Genomic DNA, 12,729 nt, shown 5'->3' with positions numbered 1-12,729 from the left:
CGTGGGGCGGCCGTGGGGAGGGGGGGAGAATAGCGGGAGGTCGGGAAAAATGTCGGGAAGGCCCTCCCGCTATTCTCCGACCCTTTGTGGGCAGCGAAAATCGCGCCCCATATCTTTGGGCTGTGGGAGAAAACTGGAGCACCTGGAAGAACCCACACAAACATGGGGGAGAAAGTGCAAACTCTAAATAGTCACCCAAGAGCGGTATTGAACCTGGTCCCTGGTGCTGTGAGGCAGCAGTGCTAACCTCAGTGCCACCATGCTGAACATAAAAAAGATTTGAGAAATTTATGTACATAAAACTAAGGTTAGCTTTGACTAGTTTGATAACAGCATAACTACCTGCATTTCAACATAAAATGAAATGTTCCATTTCTTATGAATAACTATGTTGCAGATTTAAACTTCTGGAAAATTAAATGTAACTTTTACAGACTGGTTACGACTCAATTAAATTTGACTTTGTCTCCAGTGCAATTGATGTTGCTGAGCACTTTACACTAAACCAGAGCACAGCTGAGGCGATCACCCTTCGAGAAGATATGTGCGGTATTCTTCAGGATAATGGATTTGGTAAGGCAAGATGATAGCTCTTTAAAGTTACTGCCTGACTAACTCATGATCCACAGTTATAGATAGAAATTTCTCCATACATAGCATAGTGAGTATGTGGCTGCCCTTAGAATAAGCAGATATTTCTTTTTTTTTTTAATAAACAATTTTATTGAGGTAGTTTTTGGCTTTATAAACAGTTACAGACATCATCAGAAAGGAAGCAAAAAAGACAAAAATGTGCCAACATCCACGTACTTTCAATACTTCCACCGTAACATATTGCACAAGCCCGCTCCCCTCCCACCGGTACTACCCGCCATATTTTCCCTCCTACACTACTCTAACCCCCCCCCCCCCCCCCCTGCTGACGCTCACTCTCCCGCAAAGAAGTCAATAAATGGTTGCCACCTCCGGGTGAACCCCTGCACAGAACCCCTCAAGGCGAACTTGATTTTTCCATCCCCAGGAAACTCGACATGTCCGCAAGCCACCACTCCGTCTTCGGGGGCTTTGAGTCCCTCCACGCCAATAATATTCGTCGCCGGGCTATCAGGGAAGCAAAGGCCAGCACATCGGCCTCTTTCTCCCCCTGGACGCCCGGGTCTTCCGAAACCCCAAAAATTGCCACCCCTGGGCTCATCACCACCCTTGTTTTTAGCACCTGGGACATGACCCCCGCAAATCCCTCCCAGTACCCCCTCAGCTCAGGGCATGCCCAAAACATGTGAACATGGTTCGCTGGTCCTCCCGCGCACCTAGCGCATTTGTCCTCTATCCCGAAAAATTTGCTCATCCGAGCCACCGTCATATGGGCCCGGTGAACGACCTTAAATTGGATCAGCCCGAGCCTAGCACATGTCGCGGTCGAGTTTACCCTACTCAGGGCCTCTGCCCACAGCCCATCCTCCATTTCCCCGCCTAGCTCCTCCTCCCATTTAAGTTTCAGTTCCTCTGTCTGGGACCCTTCCTCCCTCATGAGCACCTTATAAATACCCGAGACTCTACCCTCCCCTTCATCCCTCCCAGAGACTATTCTGTCTAGGATCCCCATTGGCGGGAGGCGCGGGAAAGATGGGACCTGTCTACGAACAAAGTCCCACAACTGTAGGTATCTAAAATCATTTCCCCTTACCACCCCAAATTTCTCCTCCAAGCTCCTCAAACTCGCGAAGCTCCCTTCCAGGAACATATCACCCACCCTTCCCGCCCCTGCTCGCCGCCATACTCGGAACCCCCCATCCATACTGCCGGGGGCAAACCGATGGTTGTCGCAGATTGGCGCCCAGACAGACGCCCCCATCTCCCCCACATGCCTCCTCCACTGGCCCCATATCCGCAGGGTCGCCACCACTACCGGGCTGGTGGTGTACTTGGCCGGCGGCAGCGGTAGAGGAGCCGTGACCAGGGCTTCCAAACTGGAGCCCCTGCACGAAGCCGCCTCCACCCGCTCCCAGATAGACCCCGTACCCACCATCCACTTCCTTATCATAGCGATGTTGGCCGCCCAGTAATAATTGACCAGACTCGGCAAAGCCAGCCCTCCCTCGCTGCGGGTCCTCTCCAACATCGCCTTCTTTACCCGCGGAGACTTTCCCGCCCAGACAAAGCTCATGATCAGCCCGTTAACTCTTTTGAAGAAGGACTGTGGGATAAAGATCGGGAGGCACTGAAAAATAAACAAAAATCGAGGGAGGATTGTCATCTTTACAGTCTGCACCCTCCCTGCCAGCGACAGCGGGAGTGCATCCCATCTCCGAAACTCTCCCTTCATTTGCTCCACCACCCTGGCCAAATTTAACTTATGCAGCCTGCCCCAGTCTCGTGCCACCTGGATTCCCAAATACCGGAAATTTTCCTCAACCAGCCTAAACGGTAGCCCTCTCAATCTGTTCTCCTGGCCCCTTGCCTGGACCACAAACATTTCACTCTTGACCGTATTTAATTTGTATCCTGAGAACTGGCCGAACTCCCTCAGCATTCCCAGTATAGTTCCCATCCCGGCCACTGGGTCCGACACGTACAGGAGCAGGTCGTCTGCATAAAGAGAAACCCTGTGTTCAACCCCGCCCCTCACCATCCCCTTCCAACCCTCTGCGGCTCTCAGCGCCATCGCCAGCGGCTCTATGGCCAGCGCAAACAGCAGCGGGGAGAGCGGGCAGCCCTGCCTGGTCCCTCGGTACAACCTAAAGTACTCCGACACTTCTCTGTTGGTCCTGACGCTGGCCCTCGGGGCCTGATATAATAATTTGATCCAATCCACCAATCCCTCCCCGAACCCAAACCGTCCGAGCACCTCCCATAGATAGTCCCACTCCACCCGGTCAAAGGCCTTCTCGGCGTCCATTGCCACCACTACCTCCACCTCTCTACCCGCCGGGGGCATCATTATCACGTTGAGCAATCTCCTCAGATTGGCCGCCAGCTGCCGACCTTTCACGAACCCAGTTTGATCCTCCCCAATCACCTCCGGTACACAGTCCTCCATTCTCCCCGCCAATACCTTTGCCAGGAGCTTGGCGTCTACATTAATCAGGGAGATTGGCCTGTAGGACCCGCATACCTCCGGGTCTTTACCCCGCTTCAATATCAGAGATATGGTGGCTTGTGACATTGTCGGCGGCAGGGTCCCTCTGTCCCTTGCCTCATTGAAAACCCTCGCCAAGACCGGGCCCACCAGCTCAGAGAACTTCCTATAAAACTCTACTGGGTATCCATCCGGCCCCGGGGACTTCCCCGACTGCATGGCCTTTAGGCCCCCCAATACCTCCTCTACTCTAATCGGGGCGCCCAGCTCTTCCACTTGCCCCCCCCCAACTGTTGGGAATGTTAACCCGTCCAGAAACCTTTTCATCCCCTCCGGTTCTTCCGGCGGCTCCGAAGTATACAGCTTACGATAGAAGTCCCGGAATACCCTATTCAATTCTGCCGGATCCTCCACTTTGCGTCCCCCCTCGTCCCTCACTCTACCTATTTCCCTGGCCGCCTCCCTCCTCCTGAGTTGCTGCGCTAACAGTCTGCTAGCCTTTTCCCCATACTCGTACACCACTCCCCTCGCCTTCCTAAGCTGTTCCACGGCCCTGCTCGTGGATAGTGCCCCCAGTTCCGCCTGTAGCCTCCGCCTTTCCCTGAGTAAAACCTCCCCCGGGGACTCCGCGTGCTCTTCATCTATCCGGCCCATTTCCCTGACCAATCTATCCATCTCTGCCCGGTCTGCCTTGGCTTTGTGGGCCCCAATTGAAATCAGCTCCCCCCGAACTACTGCCTTTAGCGCCTCCCACACGGTCGCCGCTGAGACCTCCCCAGTGTCATTCACCTGCAGGTAATTTTTTATACATTTCCGAAGCCTCTCGCAGATCCCCTCCTCCGACAGCAGTCCCACATCTAGCCTCCATTGCGGGCGTTGATAACTCGCTCCCCCGAACTGCAGGTCCACCCAATGCGGGGCATGGTCTGAAATGGTAATTGCTGAGTATTCCGTGTTCTTTACCTCCCCCATACAGTCCCTGCTTATTACAAAGAAATCTATCCTGGAATATACTTTATGGACGTGCGAGTAAAACGAGTAGCCCCTTCCTGTTGGCTGTCCCTCTCTCCAGGGGTCCACTGCCCCCATTTGCCCCATAAACCCTTTCAGCTCCCTTGCCATTGCTGAGAGTCTACCCGTTCTGGGACACGACCGATCCAAAGTCGGGTCAAGGACCATGTTAAAGTCCCCTCCCATTATTAGCTTGCGAGAATCCAAGTCCGGGATCTTCCCCAGCACTCTTTTAATAAAGTCCACGTCATCCCAGTTCGGGGCATATATATTCACCAGCACCACCCTTCTCCCCTCCAGTCTGCCCCGTACCATCAGGTATCTGCCCCCCCTGTCTGCAGATATGCCCTCTGCCTCAAATTGCACGCGCTTGTTGATCATGATTGCCACCCCTCTGGACTTCGAGTCCAAGTCTGAGTGGAAGACCTGGCTAATCCAGCCCTTCCTTAGCCTGGTCTGGTCTGACACTTTCAGATGTGTCTCCTGCAACATAATTACGTCCGCCCTCAGGGCCCGCAAGTGCGCGAACACCCGCGCCCTCTTAACCGGCCCATTCAGTCCCTTGACGTTCCAGGTGATCAGCCTGGTCGGGGGGCACATCCCACCCCCCCCACCCCGCCGGTCAGCCATAGCCTTTCTCGGGCCGGCCCCTGACCCGTGCGTCGCGCCATTCCTGGCCCGCCCTTTGGCTGCCTCCACCCTCGACCTCCTTTCCAGTGCCTATTTCAAGTCCCTCTCCCGTCAGCAGAACAACCCCCCCCTCCCCTAACCCCATCCCCCGATACCCCCACCCCCGCCATCTACTGGCTGTAACTTCCCCCCCCATCTGACTTCCTTGACTAGCCAATCTGCTAGCCCGGTGACTCAACACTCCGGCGCCTTCCTGTCCCATTCCCCTTGTTCCCCCCGTCCTCCCCCCCCCCCCCACTGGGGCCAGCCGGTTCCAGTGTCTTCCACGAGCTGCACAAAAAGCCCAAACAGGAAAAAAAAACATAAAAGGGAAAAAACCACAGAAAAAAGAGAAAAAGCACATAAATGTCCATGCACAAAGGAAAGAGTCTCAAATGTTCCGCTTGGCCCCTTTGGCCCAGCAAACCGTTGAGCAGCGGTCCAGGCACATTCGGCGTTCCTTCCCACAAAAATCCTCGGGCCCTAACTTGCGTCCTTGGGGCCTCCTTTCGGGACCAGCCCCAGGTCCCTCACAAAATCCATCGCTTCTTCGGGCTCGGAGAAGTAGTGGTGTTGACCCTGGTGCGTGACCCATAGCCGGGCTGGGAACAGCAGACCAAACTTCACGTGCTTCTTGAACAGCACCTCCTTGACATTCTTAAAGGCTGCTCGCCGCCGAGCCACCTCCTGGCTTAGATCCTGATAAATGCGGAGAACACTGTTGTTCCACGTGCTGCTCCTGGCGCTCTTTGCCCACTGCAGCACCCGCTCCTTGTCCACGAACCTGTGGAACCTAATCACCATCGGGCGGGGGGGTCCGCCCGGCCGCCCCTGCCTTGCCTGCACTCTGTGTGCCCCCTCCAGCTCCAACGGTCGTGGAAAGGCTTCGGCTCCCATCAGCTGCTTCAGCAGGTCTGCTACAAACGCTGCAGCATCAGCTCCCTCCGCCCCCTCCGGGAGGCCGACCATCCTCAGATTGTTCCTGCGGATTCTATTCTCCAGCTCCTCCACTCTGTCCAGCAGTCTTCTCTGCCGCTCTTTCAGGCCGTCCACTTCTACCGCTGCAACCGTTTGCGCATCCGCCTGCTCCTCCACCGCCTCTCCCAGCTCCTTAACTTTAACATCCTGGGCGTCCATCCTCTGGTTCAGCTGATCCACCGCTTTCTGGATTGGGTCCAAGCTGTCCCGCTTCAGCGCTTCAAAACTGGACTTCATTACCTGGAGCATGTTATCCAGCGCCAACTGGATTGCTGAGTCCGGGGTCCGTGTGTCCGCCATCTTAGGTCCCAGGTAATTTTCTTCAGGTCCTTGTCTCTGTCCCTTTTTCTCCTTCTTCTTCTGCCTTCTGGAATCCCGCTGTTCCATATGCCGCAGCCCGCTCCTCAGCGCCTTCGCTGCCGCTTTCCTTTGCCCAGCACCTTAAATTTTTACCCCCTCCTGGGCATCTGAAGTGGGTCCAAGCTGTCCCTCCTCAGCAACTCCAAACTTTTTTTTCCCTTTGTCCTGGAGGAAGGAAGGTCCGTGGGTCCGCCATCTTACCATGCAGGTCAGCTTCCTCCTTGCCTCCGTCTCTCTCTCTTTCTTCCTCACCTGCTGGCCTCCCACACTTTCATTTTCTGCAGCCCGCTCTCCTCTTCTATTCCCGGCAGCCTTTCTGCCGCCTCCGTGGTCCCGCTATCGCGGGGAAACAGCTGTTCAGACCCGCCGGAGTGAGAGCCCACCGAATGTGCGGCTCACTCGGACATCGCCGCCACCGGAAGTTAAGCAGATATTTCTAATCGTTAGAGGCAGACATTAGACTGGAACGGTGGTAAAACATGCAACTGTAGTAGTGTCATGCTTTTATGGTTGAAAACATCCAAGGCATTTTACATTGCAGAATAAGCAGCGTGGTATGGTGAGGGGTAGAGTAAAATTGATACATAAATAGATATTAAGCCATTGGGGTGGTTAGGAAAGCAAAAGAGTTGAAACTTACTAAAAAATACTTGGTTAAAGAGGAAGGGAAGAATTAATGGTTTACGTATATCTCCTGATTTGGATTTTCCAGCCCTTCGAGTTTCCCATTGGTAATTCTCGACGCAATCTTCCCAAAAGAGAACAAAGTCCTCAAGTGAGCGCATTTAGCAGCGTGTTTCCCGGCACTTGCAGTGCCCAGAAACACATTGCTAGTCAACGCTACGCACTTTGAATAAGAGGCCTAAATGGAGAATGTGCCGCTGAGGCCACACATAGCCCCGTTTTTTACAATGGGGAGCTCTGCTCGTCAGACATTTAAAAATGGCATCCCAATCTCCGAGGCCCCGAAAGGAATCTCCAACCGCCCCCCAGCCTGAACACAACATGGAAGGCTTCTCCAGCCCTCCCCACATCCTCCAAAACCCACATCGGGTAACCTGAAGTGATTGCTTGCGTGCACAAAATGGCAGCTTGGCACGTTGACAGTGCCAATCTGGCACCCTGGCAGTAGTGCCACCTGGGCACCAGCAGAGCATGGGTACCACCCTGCTGAAAGGGCATGCAGCTGGGGACCTCTGATCCCTTGGAGACCCCCCATGAGTGCCGTTCCGTCTGGTCCCCATTTGAGGTAAAGAGCTATCATCTTGCCTTGCCAGTGGGGCTGGTTTAAGACAATGGGCTAAGACAGCTGGCTTGTGATGCAGAGCAAGACCAGCAGCGCAGGTTTAATTCCCGTTCCAGCCTCCCCGAACAGGCGCTGGAATGTGGCGATAGGGGCTTTTCACAGTAACTTCATTGAAGCCGACTTGTGACAATAAGCGATTATTATATTATTGTTAACAGTGCTCACCCAAGGTCCCTGCGGCGAACAGATTTAATCCCAAAACCTCAGCTCTCGGCAATCTGCACATTAGAGTAAGGCTTAGAGCCTCGCTCTCCTGACTTTCACCGGCCACACTGTGCCGCAGCGAGCTGCTTTTTCGACGATGCGTAGCCGGAAGATTGCGCCCTCTGTCTGAAAGAAGTCTTTGTTTTTTGGGAAGAGGGGCTCATTCCTTTTAGGGTTCTGTTCAAATGATAATGGCAACCATAAATTTACAAAATTATATTTTTATGTCCCAGCTACCGGAGTTGACACTGCTCTTGACAATTTTTGCTTTTCGACCGTGTTTGTGGATGAGGTCTTAGTGCTCAGTCACTAACTCTTGGGGGAGGATTTTACAGCCCTTCTGGACATGTTTGAGCCAGGGGTTACACATAACATAGGATGGGGCTGGTTTAGCTCAGTTGGCTGAACAACTGCTTTGTGATGTAGAGCAAGGCCAACAGCACGGGTTCAATTCCCGTGCCAGCTGAGATTATTCATAAGGACCTTGCCTTCTCAACCTTGCCCTTCACCTGAGATGTGGTGATCCTCAGGTCAAATCGCCACCAGTCAGCTCTCCCTGTCAAAGGGGAAAGCAGCCTATGATCATCTGGGACTATGGCAACGTTATTTCCATAAAATAGATTGGGTGGCTCGACCACCCCCTTCCCACCTACCCTTAAGCTGTCTCCATAAAATGGTGAGCAGGTAAGGCATCAGGCATACATAGATACATACATAGAAGATAGGAGCAGGAGAAGGCCTTATGGCCCTTCGAGCCTGCTCTGTCATTCATCACAGTCATGGCTGATCATCCAACTCAATAGCCTAATCCTCCTTTCTCCCCATAGCCTTTGATCACATTCTCCCCAAGTGCTATATCCAGCCGCTTCTTGAATATATTCAAAGTTTTAGTATCAACTTCCTGTGGTAACGAATTCCACAGGCTCACCACTCTTTGTGTAAAGAAATGTCTCCTTGGGCGAAATTCTCCGCGGACCGACGGAGCCATTTCCGGCGGGAAAAAGCGGTGCGGATGACTCCGGCGTCCGGGCCTTCTTTTAAGCCGGTAATCTCCGTTCCCGAAAGGGCCAGCAGCGGACTGACGCGATACGCGTCAGTTTCACCCGCTGCGGAAGTGGCGAGTCCCGACGTTTGTGTGGTGGGGAGAGAGAGACCCGACGTTTGGGGGGGGGGGAGAAGAGAGACCCGGCGTTTGGGGGGGGGGGGGGGGGAGGAAGAGAGACCCGGCGTGGGGGGGGGGGAGGAAGAGAGATCCGGCGTTGGGAGGGGGGGGGGGGAGGAAGGAGGATGAGAGACCCGGCGTTGGGAGGGGGGGGAGGTAGAGAGACCCGGCGTTTGGGGGGGGGCGGGGGGAGAGAGACCCGGCGTTTCAGGGGGGGGGGTGGGGGGAAGAGAGACCCGGCGTTGGGGGGGGGGGGAGGAAGAGAGACCTGGGGGGGGGGGGGAGACCTGGCGTGGGGGGGGGAGGAAGAGAGACACGGCGTTGGGGGGGGGGGCGGAAGGAAGAGAGACCCGGCATTGGGGGGGGGGAGGAGAAGGGAGAGACCCGGCGTTTGGGGGGGGGGGGAGGAGAAGAGAGAGAGGACCGGCGTTTGTGGGGGGTGGGGGGTGCGGAGTTGAGAGGGCGAGGGAGGGGGGAGGGAGGGAGAGAGGGGGAGAGGGAGGGAGGGGAGGGGAGGGAGGGAGGGGGGGCGTTTTGCGGCGTTGAGGGGAGAGGGGGGCTACCTGCGTTGGGGGGGGGAGGGGTTACGGCGTTGAGTTGAGAGGAGAGGGGGGGTTGCGGCATTGAGTTGAGAGGAGAGGGGGGGGTTGCGGCGTTGAGTTGAGAGGAGAGGGGGGGGTTACCTGCGTTGAGGGGGGGGGGCTAACGGAGTTGAGAGAGGGGGGGGTGGCGTTGGAGGGGGTAGGGTGGTGAGGGGGGGTTGGGGTAGGGGGCAGCCGGCGAGCAGAGGGGGGGGCGACGGATGGCCGGGGCCAACGCATCGTCCGCCCCCTCTGCACGCCGCTGCCCCCTACCCCAACCCCCCTCACCACCCCTACCCCTTCCAACGCCCCTACACCCCTCACCACCCCTGCCCCCTCACCACCACCCCTACCCCCCTCCCCACCACCCCTACTCCCCTCCCCACCACCACCCCTAATCCCCTCCCCACCACCCCTACCCCCCCTCCCCACCACCCCTACCCCCCTCCCCACACTTCCACCCCTACCCCCCTCCAACGCCGCAACCCCCCCCAACGCCGCACCCCCCCCAAACGCCGCAACCCCCCCCAAACGCCGCAACCCCCCAACGCCGCAACCCCCCCCACGCCGCAACCCCCCCCACGCCGCAACCCCCCCACGCCGCAATCCCCCCAACGCCGCAACCCCCCCCACGCCGCAACCCCACCCCAACGCCGCAACCCCACCCCCCCAACGCCGCAACCCCCCCCAAACGCCGCAACCCCCCCAACGCTGCAACCCCCCCCAACGCCGCAACACCCCCCCCACGCCGCAAACCCCCCCCACGCCGCAACCCCCCCAACGCCGCAACCCCCCCACGCCGCAACCCCACCCCAACGCCGCAACCCCACCCCAACGCCGCAACCCCACCCCCCCAACGCCGCAACCCCCCCCCAAACGCCACAACCCCCCCCAACGCCGCAACCCCCCCCAACGCCGCAACCCCCCCCAACGCCGCAACCCCCCCCAACGCCGCAACCCCCCCCCAACGCCGCAACCCCCCCCCAACGCCGCAACCCCCCCCCCCAACGCCGCAACCCCACCCCCCCCAACGCCGCAACCCCCCCCGCACTCGCCCTCGGACACTGAACGGCGTCAACCATCATCAATGGTTGACGCCGTTTTAAAGCTACTCTGTTTTTCGCCGACGTGACCCGTGGCCACGTCGGCGGGACTTCGGCCCATGCGGGCCGGAGATTTGGTGAAAGAAAAATATAATGAAATCTCGGCGGCGCCAGCTGTTTTCAGAGGCTGCCGGCGGGATTTGCACAACGCCGGTTTTTGGCCGGTCGGAGAATAAAAAACCCGGCGTGAGCGGGATTAACGCCGCTGCCGGCCGATTCTCCAACCCTGCGTGGGGTCGGAGAATTTCGCCCCTTATCTCTGTCCGAAATGGTTTACCATGAATCCTCAAACTGTGACCCTTAGTTCTGGACACCCATCATTGATAACATCTTCCCTGCATCTACCCTGTCTAGTCCTGTTAGAATTTTATAAGTCTCTATGAGATACCCCCTCATTCTTCTGGGCAGCTTGCCCACTGCAGCATGCCCACTTATTAAAACCCTTAACTGGTCAATTCGTGGGAAGTTACAGGCTTAATTCCACCTCCACTACCATAATACAATGGTTGGTAACCAGCCTGCTTTTTCACCATTGATGGGAAACAGCGGGAAGGAAGGTGGTTACTTCCTTTGGTGGGTACCCAATGTACATTTGAGCAGACACCCAAGATGGTATCCTCCCTTTATGCCTCCTTCCTGACCTCCAAAGCCTAGCCCCCCCCCCCCCCCCCCCCCCCCCCCCCCCCCCCCCCCCCCCCCCCCCCCCCCCCCCCCCCTCAAGGGTCCACAATCCTTTAACCAAAAACCTTGGTACTTATCTTTTTGAGTCTGGTCGCCATGGTCTTCTTGATACTCCTTGTAGTCCCAACAGTGCCTATAACTGAGTTCTGGCACTGCTGGTACTACCGAGTTGCCAGAGAATCAGATTTGCTGGCAGCATTAAAACCACTCCCAGCACGGGCAGCACGGTAGCACAAGTGGATAGCACTGTGGCTTCACAGCGCCAGGGTCCCAGGTTTGATTCCCCGCTGGGTTACTGTCTGTGCGGAGTCTGCACGTTCTCCCCGTGTCTGCGTGGGTTTCCTCCGGGTGCTCCGGTTTCCTCCCACAGTCCAAAGACGTGCAGGTTAGGTGGATTGGCCATGATAAATTGCCCTTAGTGACCAAAAAGGTGAGGAGGAATTACTTGAGTTACGGGGATAGGGTGGAAGTGAGGACTTAATTGGGTCAGTGCAGACTCGATGGGCCGAATGGCTTCCTTCTGCACTGTATGTTCTATCTGACTGGGTGCTATTATAATATCACTGTAGAGCCACCTCAAGCAATCGACTATTATACAGGGGAAGTGGGGGTGCAATATGCCTTCCCATAAAATTCAGTCCGTGGAGGTGATGCCCATTGTAGCCTTTTGGGATGGTTAGTACAAAAAACAGGAAACAAACTTCCTGCACAGGGACAGGCCCGTCGGCCCTCCAAGCCTGTACCAGTCATGATACCAACCTTTGCCAAAACCCTCAGCACTTCCTTATGCCGTATCCCTCTATACCCATCCTAGCCATGTGTTTGTCGAGATGCCTTTTTAATGCCATTAATGCAATATCCTCTGACAATGCTCAACACTATCTGCCACACCACCAACCTTGGTGTCATCCGCGAACTTACTAATCAGACCAACTACATTTTCCTCCAAATCGTTTATGTATACTACAAATAACAGATGCCCCAGCACAGATCCCTGTGGAACACCACTAGTCACAACTTTCCATTCAGAAAAATACCTTTCTCCTGCTACTCTTAGCCTTCTGTGACCGAGCCAGTTCTGTATTCATCTTACCACCTCAACTCTGATCCCGCGTGACTTCACCTTTTGTACCAGTCTGCCATGAGGCACCTTGTCAAAGGCTTTACTGAAGTCCATGTAAACAACATCGATCGCCCTCCCCTCATCAATTATCTTTGTCACTTTATCAAAAAATTCGATCAATTTAGTGAGGCACGACCTCCCCTATTGCTAATGAGTCCATTTGTTTCCAAATGGGTATAAATTCTGTGCCTGGGAATTCTCTCCAATAAGTTACTACCGACGTGAGGCTCACCGGCCTATAGTTTCCAGGATTATCCCATCTACCTTTCTTAAACAGCGGTACCGCATTAGCTATTCTCCAGTCCTCTGGAATCTCACCTGTAGCCAATGAGGATACAAAGATGTCAGTCAAGGCCCCAGCAATTTCCTCCTTTGCTTCCCTCAGCATTCTGGGGTAAATCTCATCCAGCCCAGGAGACTTATTTACCGTAGTATCTTTTAAAAGACCCACTACCTCCTTTTTGATGTTAAC

At 55.6% G+C, this 12,729-nt stretch overlaps 1 protein-coding gene across 2 annotated transcripts in view; it reads left to right on the top strand.

Annotated features, from left to right (window-relative positions):
• The window catches only part of LOC119969734 (double-strand-break repair protein rad21 homolog), a 137,444-nt gene that overhangs the window by 48,530 nt on the left and 76,185 nt on the right, over positions 1-12,729 (top strand). For both annotated transcript variants that reach the window (XM_038803752.1, XM_038803753.1), the window contains exon 5: positions 473-573. In XM_038803752.1, coding sequence (XP_038659680.1) covers positions 473-573 — 101 coding nt within the window. The remainder of the gene's footprint in view (positions 1-472; positions 574-12,729) is intronic.

The sequence above is a fragment of the Scyliorhinus canicula genome, chromosome 7 (genome assembly GCF_902713615.1).
Source record: "Scyliorhinus canicula chromosome 7, sScyCan1.1, whole genome shotgun sequence".
Taxonomy (NCBI): domain Eukaryota; kingdom Metazoa; phylum Chordata; class Chondrichthyes; order Carcharhiniformes; family Scyliorhinidae; genus Scyliorhinus; species Scyliorhinus canicula.
Note: the sequence above shows the minus strand (reverse complement) of the source record. Positions and strands in the feature narration are given on the sequence as shown.